At 30.8% G+C, this 12246-nt stretch overlaps 1 protein-coding gene across 3 annotated transcripts in view; it reads left to right on the forward strand.

Moving 5' to 3' along the window:
• The window catches only part of LOC130893893 (uncharacterized), a 32185-nt gene extending 28188 nt beyond the window's left edge, over window positions 1–3997 (forward strand). For 2 of the 3 annotated variants that reach the window (XM_057800334.1, XM_057800332.1), the window contains 3 exons: window positions 1253–1489; window positions 1582–2014; window positions 2077–3187. In XM_057800334.1, coding sequence (XP_057656317.1) covers window positions 1253–1489; window positions 1582–2014; window positions 2077–2574 — 1168 coding nt within the window. In that variant the 3' untranslated portion in view covers window positions 2575–3187. Of the gene's footprint in view, window positions 1–1252; window positions 1490–1581; window positions 2015–2076 lie in introns of all 3 variants that reach the window. The other variant, XM_057800333.1, reaches the window with a different exon arrangement.
• Window positions 3998–12246: the final 8249 nt, after the last annotated feature.

The following is a 12246-nucleotide window of genomic DNA, read 5'->3' on the forward strand; positions in this document are numbered from 1 at the left end:
AAACCTCATGCTGACTAAACTTTTTCTAAACTGATATAATTGTATTCTGGATAATCTGCTACCTTTTGTTGTATTACTTCTAAAGTCGCAACCCTGTTCTCCTTAAATAAGCTATAAATTGTCCTACGTATAAAATCTTGAGTAGCTTTGTCAACTGATTTCAGTTTTTTGGTTCTGTGAATGATCCACAGCAACCCCCTTCGTGACCAATAGATAAATGGAAAATTTATTTACTCTAGTTAATTGAACAATTCTTATTATGATTGCATTATTGGATAGCTGAATATTTTCTTTTTTCAAACATTCGAATATATTTAAAATAACTTGCTTTGTTCGTATATCTAAATCTTTATTATTAATTGCATACCTGTCTTAATTCTCACTACACCGTGCAATTTCATTGTCTTCATTTGCCTATGGTCTAAAGAACGCCATATTTCTATTGATTTAAAGAAATTCAATTAATTTAAATTAAACTCACCATGCCACAGTGGAGATGATATGAGTCCACGTGGACTGACGGTTTGTTAGATGTTTATACGGGGAGCAAACATTATTTCTCATTTCTTAATTTGGTATGAGTGCCGTGAGTATTTGTGAAATATTGATTGTTCCTCGCATAATTGTCTTCTGCAATTTATATTGGAGACTATACATTGAACAACGAAGATTACTCAAATTACTAACGAACATAATTCATGTGATTTAAGGGAATAATGTGGAAATCTAATACGTTATTCAACATAACGTTAGTTTCCACATTTCTCCGTCCATTTTATTACTGTTTATAGATATTACCTATATGATATTTGAAATTTTTCCTCTTTATAAATAGCTATAAATATGTTCTCAAACTTCAGAATGCACTTTTTCGTGATACTTGACTTTGTTTAAAATCCTGGTATCTCACAATGTCCTTCCATTTGCTACAAATATTTATAGCATATTCTAATAGTACTCAATAACATTACTTTTTGTACGTAAAAGCCCTTGTTAGTAAAAATCACAGAGATGGCAAGATAAATATAAGGATATAGAAGAAAGGAAATAACGTGAAAATAAAAGTTTTGTGATTATACTATTAAAATAGATTTATATTTCTATAGAATACATAGAAATAAGCGTACTTTCCTCTCTCACACACATATTGAGAACCAATATTGCAGTTCAACAGATTCTGTAATAGTGAAAAATAATTATCTAAATTTTCATTTTTAATTGAGCCTTTCCATTAACAAATTAACCTTTTCAGCTCTGGAAGTCCTATACCTATAGAATATCTACCGGCAGAAAATACACTGAGTTCAAAAGTACGTTTAATGATTCTTTATCAGGGTCGTCCCACAACGACCATAGCTGTAGGAGACCCCCTCACTTTCCGTCTCGAAGCTCAAGACGGTTATAACTACGCCACAGATATATTCGCTACGAATGTTGTAGCTAGAGATCCATACTCTGGACGATCGGTACAGTTAATTGACAGATTCGGGTAAGATACAGTGTAATTTATCAACATAAATTTCATATGGGTTCACGCTGATATTCCTAGAAAATATTGAGGTTTTCATTTCTTGTATATAGGTGTCCTGTTGACAGCTACGTCTTTCCGGAACTAGACAAAGGCAGAAGCGGAGACAGTCTCGAGGCGAGATTTAATGCTTTCAAGATTCCAGAATCGAACTTCCTTGTGTTTGAAGCAACGGTGCGTACTTGCAGAGATGGATGTCAACCAGCTTATTGTCAAATAGGATCTGGTAGATCAGAACCATCATTTGGTAGAAGAAAAAGGTCAATTAACGACAGCCTAATATATGAGGAAAATAATCTAGATACTGATCTAGATCCTGTCTCTAATGAAACCATGTCTGGAGAATTGGGTAACCATATGTACATTAACGATACGAATGCATCTAAAAGTAGTTCAGAAGAAAAACTTGGAAAGATTAAAGAGAAAGAAGATGTAAATGAGGATAAAGAGTTTGAAGAAAAAGAATTTGTTCGAGAAATGATAGAGGTAAAATGAGAAAAGTACAAAATTAGTCAAAACTGATTTCATTTTATTGTGAATATTTCTAGGTCTTTGATTCAAGAGAAGAGTTGCAGCAAGAAGCTCGACGATCAGAGTATCTTCCAGAGACAGTATGCCTTACCCCAGGCGCTTATCACGGATTAGTAAGCTCTGTAATGATTCTTGTCGCCATTCTCTTAACAGGTTCTTTAGTAGCCGGGCTCGCTTATCGAAGGTACTGGCTAGTCATGAGGAAAAATATTCTAGTAGATAGGTCGAATTCTAATTTATCTACTTCTTATTGTAATACTAGCGGAAGTGGCACATCGAACGTTTCAATATTCGGCACCAAGCTACAAAAACAGTTTGCTAGTTTTGGAAGAGCCGCGAATCTAGCAAGCTTACCAAAACCCGATCACAATTTTCCCGAAACATATCCTGGTGGTCTGTTCGATGACCCTAGTGAACCCATTTACACAGATCCCTCTTTGTTTGAAAGATCTAGGAGTTTAAGAAGTATTGCTATTTCAGCTAAAAGGAGAAAATCTCCAACATCAAAAAAATAATGATTGAGAAAATATAGTAAAATAAAACTAGTTCATAAAGGTATCGACAAGAATTATTCCAAATATGTACTTGCTGGAATTTCTGGAATCGTTTGTGATATTTATACTCAACACACTGTTTACTATCCTACTCCAACACATTACCCTACGTGCTTTTGGATCGAATAGCGCGTCATGTAGTGGTGGTAAATTATGTACAAAATAATGCACCTCCTATCTAGAGACTTCCGATAAACAATCCATTATGCCTAAATAGTCCTTTCGTTTTATGTGTTTACGTACTGTCAAGGCTGTTATTGTTTTTTTTTTCTTCGGCTATTTTAATTTCATTAAAATGAAATTGCACTATGTTCTAACCAAGTTCATATTTATTTATTTTTCTTTATACTCCAATACCTGCTACACACAACTAACTTTACGATGTATTATCAAGTTGCTTTCAACAGTTATACAATATCCAAATAAAACTAGACATTTCTGTATTTACTGAGAGAATATTACAACACTTTCTTATTTTTTTGTTGCTACAAAGTAATTTTTTTAATATTTAGAGAATAGCATATTTTATACAACAATAATGTTATGTTTACTAAATAGATAAAGGTAAATAATGCTTATTTACTTTATTTAGTTTTGACAAATTACTGATGCATACAATTGAATGGGACATTTTGCCGCCTTATCTAAAAAATTTAGTTCCTCCTGTTTTGCGCTTAAATCAGTTTCCAAAGAACTGACTTTTTCCGCCTGCTTAACAGTTTATGATGCCCTTAATTAGTCGCATCTCCGATATGCTCTTCCCTTCTGGTGTACATGTCATCCGAATCTTAAAACTACAAAAGAGAGCTGTTAGATATTTATTTGGACTAAACAGCAGGGCTCACTGCAGGGAATTCTTTAGAAGATTAAAAATTCTGACTTTTCCTTTCTTACTCATCTTTGAATGCAATTGGCTTAATCGTAAGCACGATTCTTTAATTTCAGAATGGTTGTTGCACGACTATTTACTTAGGAACGCGGATCACTACCTTTACTTATCTACTCTACGATCATAATTAGTTAAAGGCTCAATATTTTACAATGCAAAAAAAATACACAATCACTTGCGAATTGAAATCAAATCGATATCATCTTTTCCCGCATTCCGCAATAATTTGAGGGCATATTTACTGGAAAGTGCCTTTTAATAATATTTAATTCCGGGCATGCTGTATACTGGTTTGATTTTTGTTATGGACTTATATACTAATTACTACCCATTACTATTACCTATCATTTTGTTACTCATTGTAGTTTCCTTCTGTATATTGAAATTTTATTTTATTTGTGTCTTTATTTAGTTATTTTTATTATTTTTAGTTTCTACAAGCTTTTTTCTACAAATTGTTACAATTTTTTGACAATAAAGCATTTCTCTCTCCTATTACATCTACTTATGACAAGATAGAAACACTTTAAATTGGCTAAGGATTCTCAGAGGAAAGTTTTGCTATAGTTTTGATTTTCTCACCATCAATGTTTTTTGAATCACTGCACATGAATTTTTGGGCAAAAATTTGGCCCGGAACATTGTTTTTTGAGCACTTTTTGACCAAATACTAGTACTTTGTCCAGTTTTGGCGTATATCTCGGAATCTTGTTTTCGACAAGCTCATTTGGCAAAAGTTCCCCATCCCTAACGTTTTATTATGAGATTAACCGTTTCGCCACTATAGCTCACTCAAAAAAGGCCATATTTCTATATCTAGTGAAATTAACATTTTTCGTGAAAATCGGCCTTGCTGTAATAATAAACTGTTGAAACAATATTATACAATTTAAATGATATGAAAGCTTGACGTAAGATTTACTAGTCCAATTAAAAAATATATAACTGGATCTTGTCTTGAAAAGAAGAAAATATGTAGGTATTAGATATATATTTCATAAAATAAATTTACACAGCTTAATTAGAATTACATAATGTAGTTGTTGTGCCGTGCCATTTCACCAATAATTGAATTCTGTTTTGAGAAGTCATTGTATAGGTCCAGCAATTGTTGGAAAAAAGATTAATGTAATTCTGGATTGACTGGAGGTTTTAGAAACTATGTATTGAAAACAACTACAAACAAATATTTCCAAATATTGAGTAGTAAATTTAAATATATTGGATGGGTCATCAATATCAACAGCTTAACACTAGCAAAATATAAAGATTATCTAACGCTGACAATGTTTTTTTATTTAAGACATGTTTGTTTAGAATATATTTATAATACAAATAATTGAGGCACAGTTTTTCATCTAATCTGCCAAGCTGTTTTATTTAGAGACAATATAAACTGGAACCAAACCCATTTGTCACATGGAATAGTAGCTGAACTGTCGTCAACCTTGTGTTTGAAAAATAATACAATTAAATTTTATATTTTCTAATTATTTTGCCTTTACGTACTTCATAACAATTTGTGCTGGATCAGAAAAATTGGAGGTATCATTGCACAACCGAGGTTTATAGATATTATATTTGTACAACCGTGGTTTATAGATATCATCTTTGTACTGAACATAATTATCATTTCTAATAAGCATAATGCCTTCTGGAAAGGAATTATAAATGTATTGTCAAAGTCGTGACATTCCGATTTCACTAGTGATAATAAAATTAAATTCAAGAGATAAACCTGTTTTGAAAGATGAGCAATATCTTTCAAATCAAATTAATAGAATCAAAAAAATATGGATTTCATAATAATAACTTAAAACCAATTTCACAAACAAACGCAACCAAAAAAATAGCTTCATTTTATACAAAGTAATTATCTGAAAACTAAACTTGTATCAATTTAATAAAACAAAAAACACTCCATGATCGATATTTACGAAATTGAAATAAAACTGAAAGTGTGCTTAGGTATATAATTCTGTATCTAAATACAGACATATTTCCAATAATTGCATTTCGTTTGATTAAGACTTTAATCCTGACTGTTTACAATTTACATTTCTTATAAATTAATTATTATAAATTTCTTTAATTTCTTATTTCTTAGACCTTTTGATATATTAATGATTCTAAATGCTCTTGATTTTAGGATAAAGACTTAAAATAAGTCGAAACGTCGAATTTTCATCAATCTCATAGAAATTATTTGAAAAAGCTAATTTTAAAACAGAAGAGGCCTGAAGTCAAAAATATTTAGAAGCATTTTTTATTATATATATGTATATATATAATTAATTATATATTTTTTATATAATTATATATAAATATATATATACAGTGTGTTTCAAAAAATTGTGATCCCGTCTGTAGGCTGAATAGAAAACTGCTCAGTGAAAATTTTTCGTAACGTCATCTGTATTCAAGATAAAGGGCTTTGAAGGAAAAAAATTTTTGGAAACTGATACATCCAATGGATTTGTTTTTGTCTGACTCTCATAGAGGGCGCTAGTTATACACGGTTCTTACTAAGTAGTATTGAACGTAACTTTCTCAATACTAGATTTATTGAGCAAAATTTCAACTGAGCTTAAACATCATTCAATTTTACAATTTGTACTAATGCCTCTAATAGCTCACTGCTCATACTTATTTAACTTTGAAAAACAAGATCCATAAGACTGGATTTTTGTGAAACTTTACAAGAAACAGAAGCCTTTAGTTTCAATTTATCCATTTTTTATGGGGTATCATTTACGCGACAAAACTTTTCAATTCACATAACGTTTACTTATTAATAACAATGATAATTAATAATTTTATCAATACTTCATACCAGCATCGGTTATGACTTTATAATTTTCAAATCAAAATATTCCGGAAGCGGTACACAATATCGAGTTTTATCAAAAGCACCTTTTTGGTGTAAAATTGAATAATGTTCAATCGAAATTTTTATTAATAAATCTAATATTGAAAAAGTTATGTTCTACTACTTGGTAGAGTCGTGTAACTAGCGTCCTCTATTAGAGTCAAACAAAAATAAATTCATTGGATGTATCAGCTTCCGAATTTTTTTCTCTTTAACGCCCTTTATCTTGAATTATCTTCAACAAACAAACATATTTTTCAGTTTTCTATCTATCCTATATAATATATATATATATATATATATATATACAGTGTGTCCAATTAAGTCGGAACCATATAGGAAACGTTTTTATTCTTAGTTTTTTGAAGAAAAGTTATTCAGAAAAGTTATTCTTCATAAAAAGTTGTGCATGGTTCAAAACTTGGAATGCACCCATCAGATATCAAAATTTGTTAGTCGTATACGAGGTATGTAAAAAATATGCTCAAGAGTAAAGTACCTTCATTTTTCACAATATTGACAATTTTTATCAAAAAAAGTTGTTCATTATTGAAAATTATTGTCAGATATCCAATATTATCCATCTAACATGAAAAAATTATTTTTTTTTTGTGTTTATTAACTTCTCTGTATCAGCATTGCCCTGACAAATTCAGGAGATTAGCAATTTGCGTATAGAACGATTTGTTATCTAAGATGCACTGAAAGCAAACGTCAAATCGCTAGTTAGATTTTATAAAATACAAGAAATGGCGGTTCGGTTAAGTAATGAGGAAAAAATTGTAATAGTGTTGATTGTGGGAGATAACTATCCCTAATAAACCGTCAACGTGCATGGTTCCAACTAGACGGTGCTACATGCCATACCACTGTAGCTGTGAGGGAATATCTTGAATCGACTTTCAATAACAAAGTAATACACAGACATCGGCACGTTTTTTGGCCGGCTATATCTCCAGACTTAACCCCTCTGGATTATTTATTATGGGGCTACTTAAAACATAGGGTTTACCAGCAAAGACCTTTTCAAAATATTAATCATTTGGAAAGGACAATTACAGAGGCATGTCAGGAAATTACTGCAGATATAATGAAGCATAACATATTAAGAGAATTTAATAGACGAGCCACTAAATGTTTAGAAAGAGATGGTGGATATGTTGAGGCTTTGGTCAATTGAAACAAAAAAAAATTGTGTGTTTCAGCTCCGACTCACGACTGGAGTTTACTCCTTAAGTTCGATAGTCTAACCAGTTTATTTAACTTAAAAAAGATTGATACTGTATAAAAGGGTAAATTTGTTAATTAATGAAAATAATATACATATATAAATATATATTTATTCAATTTATTCATTTCATATACATTTATTATAACTAATCGACGAAATATTTTACATTAAACTTTTTACAATAATCAATAATCTCGATAATTCATATTGGGTTGATTATCTAATTTTATGTGTTGTTTTCAAATATATATTTATATGAACTACATCGATAATTATTAAAATATTTAATAAATACAAATTGCACATGCTCATACATATAATACATGAATTATAACGTACCTTGCAACCACGTGTTTGTTAGATGTTCCGGCAATATCATTTACACCTCTTTCTGTCTTAGTTATTTGAAAATACTTTCAGTTCACTTTAGTGGAACACAATGATAAAAATTAAAACTTCACAATAACAATATTAATTATTGATATTTATAATAAAAACAGCAATATAAGTATGTCGACACTGACAAATTAGAAAGTTGCGCATCATAGGGTGCGCACCAAAAACGTAATGAGGTCATTCATCGATAGATTTTACTCCTCACATTTTTCTCATACCGGGCCCCTTATATATGCAAATCGATTCTTAAGGAGTAAACTCCAAAAATAAATTATTTTACTTCCATTTTTTATTATTTTTTGTTCAAATATTGAATTAACTTGTTTATCTTTTCATTTGCAAAATAAAATATTATGATATGTATGCATTAACTATTCAATTGCAATGTACATTGTTGCATAACTTAATAATAAACCGAATCTTGTCTTTCAGTAAAATAGCTAATTACAAGATTTAGTAACTATGCATGTATTGTATTTATACCAAAAAATATCTTTTCATGGCAGAAGGGCAATATTGGATATGTGTCAATAGTTTTAAATAGTGATCAACTTTTTTTTAATAACAATTCTCGATTTTGTAAAAAATAAAAGTACCTTACTCTTGGGTGAAAATCATGTTTTTTGACGAACCTCGTATATGACTGATAAAAGTTGTCATTTGATGTTTGCATTTAACTTTTAGGTTTGAAAAACTTTTTTTCTTGAAACTAAAAATAAAAAAGTTTCCCATATGGTTCCGATTTAATCAGACACGTTGTATTTATATAATTTTTTAGAAGAAAGATGAAAATTGACGTTTCTACTTATTTCAGTCCTTTTCAAAATATATTTACAAATGTTTTCAAAATTCATACCATCATGTGTAATTTTTAGCTTCAAAGGTGGTATCTGTTAAACAGTCAAGTATGTATAAACGTGATTTAAAATTGTTCAAAATTTAGTTTACTTTGTAACAAATCAATTTGTAAACACGCAGAATGTCTATCTTTTAACTCAGAAAAATTATCATCAAATCTACCACTCGGAACAATATTTGAAATTTTGGGACCCAAAAACAATATTACCTTAAAAATTACCTTGAACCGATCTCGATCATAAACTTAATTTAACAAATATTTATAAATAAAACACTTAAGTATACGGTTCATGCGAATTTTGTAATTTTGTAATAAAAAAAAATTAAACAAGAAATATTTGCTTCTTCGTGACAATGTCCGTTGTCGATTACTGAATTTATTATGATGATCTGCAGTCGGTCCACCTGATCTCGAAGTATTATGGTAGATTCGTTTCTTGTATAGTCTAAGTCCACTTTTTCGTGTATAGTTAATGGATGATTTTTGTTCGCAGTCCTCCGTAGATCCAGGTTCCTATCCTTAAAGGGACCGGTTCATGGTGACGTGGATCCTTTGATTTTACATGATGATCTGGGAAATGCTCCATCGCTTTAGTCACGCCAGACTGTTGTTAGGTGGATTGGAGCTTTTTTGCTAGGATGGAGTATCTTATCGCTGCTTTTCGGGAGGCGTTTAGTTGAGTCTTGGTAACAGTTTTTGGCTTTAATATTATCAGCGCTGGCAATATTATTTTTGAAGTAGTTGTTTTCTTTTAGGGGAGTTTCGGACACACTCTAAAGTTAATTTGGCACAATTGCTGAACTGGTGTTGGGACTTTCATATTCTCCTGATCTATGGTTTCGTCGTCACTTGATACATCCTATGTCTGTGAGGCATGTTAATGGTGTATTGTAATACCCATGGCAACTATAGCACCTCTTTGATCCGCTTCTTTTTTTGAGACTCATGTTTTACCTTGGCTCTGAGGATCAATTCGAAGCTATTAATTTTTAGGGCATATTTTTATTGAAGTCGATCATGTAAATAGGAAGCCCCATTTTTCTCCATATCTCGAATGAACCTGGGCGATACTTTTGACCTGGATGCCATGTCGTGAAAGATTTTATTTCGTGCCTCTTATTAGATCATCTGGTACGACTTTCTTAGTGAAGGTCTTCGTTGTATTCTCCTCTGGATGTACTTTTTAAGGTATTTGATGAATTCTACGGTGTCTACAAGCGTTCCTGGTTCACAAATTCCAACAGCTTGGTTGCTGAAACTCATCCATATTGGCAGCTTGCTATTTATTCACGGGAACCAAATGATAAACTTTATTATTGAAACTGGCTTCGCCTCGGTTTTGTATGAGTTTATGTTAAGAAATACAGTTTTTATGCGTTTATAAATACAACCACAGAAACTGTTGTTTATAAAGGTTCACTATAGTTTCGCAAACAGGTCTATTCAACTCGAATATTAACCGTTTATGCATGTTTGCCTTATACCTTTTTCTGTTTCCTTTTATATCTACTCTCAGCGTGGAGAGTTTTTTAGATAATTTTTTATAGTTTTCGTGACTGTTTTGGAGGATGCCTCCAGTGGTCGTGCTATTCTACCGCTTCTAACTTGTTTCAGCCGACTTATTGATATAGTAGATTGAGGAATCAAAATAATTTTTGGTAATTTTTAATTTTATATAATAACTGTCAATTGATTCCGATTCGTTAGTTAATTGGAACAGTTTAGTAATCATTACTAATTTTAAAAATTATCAAGCTGCATGAAAGTCAATAAATTTTCCGGATAAACCACGATGATGATGAGTAATACTCGTGGTTTCCAGTGTTTACTTCGTTACTACCAACCGCTCATCTAAATTTTTATGTGATTCGCAATTTTGTCTAGATCACTAGATATTATAATTTAGATTTTTAGTTAAGATGTATATATACAGCGTGTCCATAATACTTGATGATTACTATTAGTTCCACGAAAAGAATTGGGTAAAAAGTTTCGCTAGCATTACATTAAACTTCAACCAGAGTACTAAGTGCACGTCGTGAGAAATTATGGAAATAATAATTCAATCTAAAAATATTTGCATAGATATTGATTCTGAATATATGTTTGATTATAAATATTGACAAAACAAAATTTTGATAATTTTTCATCAAAATGACATCAGTTCCCTAGGTCCGTGCCACGATAAATATTGAATCACTTATATTTAATAAAGCAAGGCAGCAGCTGTTGAGCTTAATTAAAAACATTTAGTCCGGGCTACCAAGGTTTTAACCTCCGATTTACATGATCCTTCATCGATTTTAATGAAATTTTGACAGCAAGTAGGGAATGCCTCGAAAAGCAAAATCTACCCTATGCCGATGTGTGCATTTTCTCTGGGGGTGAGTTCCACCCCAACAAGGAGGTGAAAATAACCGCGGAAATCGATAGAGGATTAAATTTTAAGCAAAAATTGTTTTGTTTTTTTGAAAAATCAATAGTTTTTGAGTTATGCGCGATTGTAAATTCAATTTTTTCTTGAAAAAAACCATATTTTGAATCGATTTTTCATGAATAACTCAGAAACTTTTGTTTTTATCAGAAAAAGTGGGAGAAGCAAAAATGGAGCTTATAAAAAACAAAGAGATTGGTGCTTTTTAATTAGTTGTAGGCCTAATACAAACCGAGTTATGATTTATTGAAGGTTGAATACATTATTCGAACGACAATTTTTCAAAATTCAACGTCGAACAACGGAAAAACGGTCAATTTTTCGAGAAAATTACATAAAATATTTTTTCAAAAAGCTTTGGAATGAGGGTTAGTAGAACTCTCTAACATGAAAACAGTTATGGCCGAAATAAAATCAATTTATATTTTTTTGTAGAAACAAAAATCAATTTCACCCTCAGCAATAGTACCGAAATGGCAATAGAAAGATAACTAACTCACGGTCGGTTTACTTACATACTAACAATTATTTTTGGGAGTTTGAACGTTTCGAAAAAAATTATATTTAAAGTCGAAAAATTATTTAAGAGATTATCAAAAATTTCTTCTTCTTTCCAAAATTTCGGAAAATAACTTTAAACCCTTTAAACGTTGCCCTTTTAAAAATAGAGGGCTAAAAAAATTTATAAGTACTACGTTTTGAGCAACTTAATATTTTTTTCGAAATAGGGGTTGAAAATTATGAATACAAAATATTCAAATCAATACAGTTAAGGAAAGGTCCATTCAAATGAATAAGTCATCAAATATATATATAAATTTCTTCAATTTCTTATTTCTTAGACCTTTTGATATATTAATACATGTAAATAGTCTTGATTTTAGGTGTCTTGTGTTTCAGAATTAGTTTTTTTTTGATAGTTTTTAAAAGAAAGATAAATTTTGACGTCTCGACT

Source organism: Diorhabda carinulata, chromosome 5 (genome assembly GCF_026250575.1).
Source record: "Diorhabda carinulata isolate Delta chromosome 5, icDioCari1.1, whole genome shotgun sequence".
NCBI classification, from domain to species: domain Eukaryota; kingdom Metazoa; phylum Arthropoda; class Insecta; order Coleoptera; family Chrysomelidae; genus Diorhabda; species Diorhabda carinulata.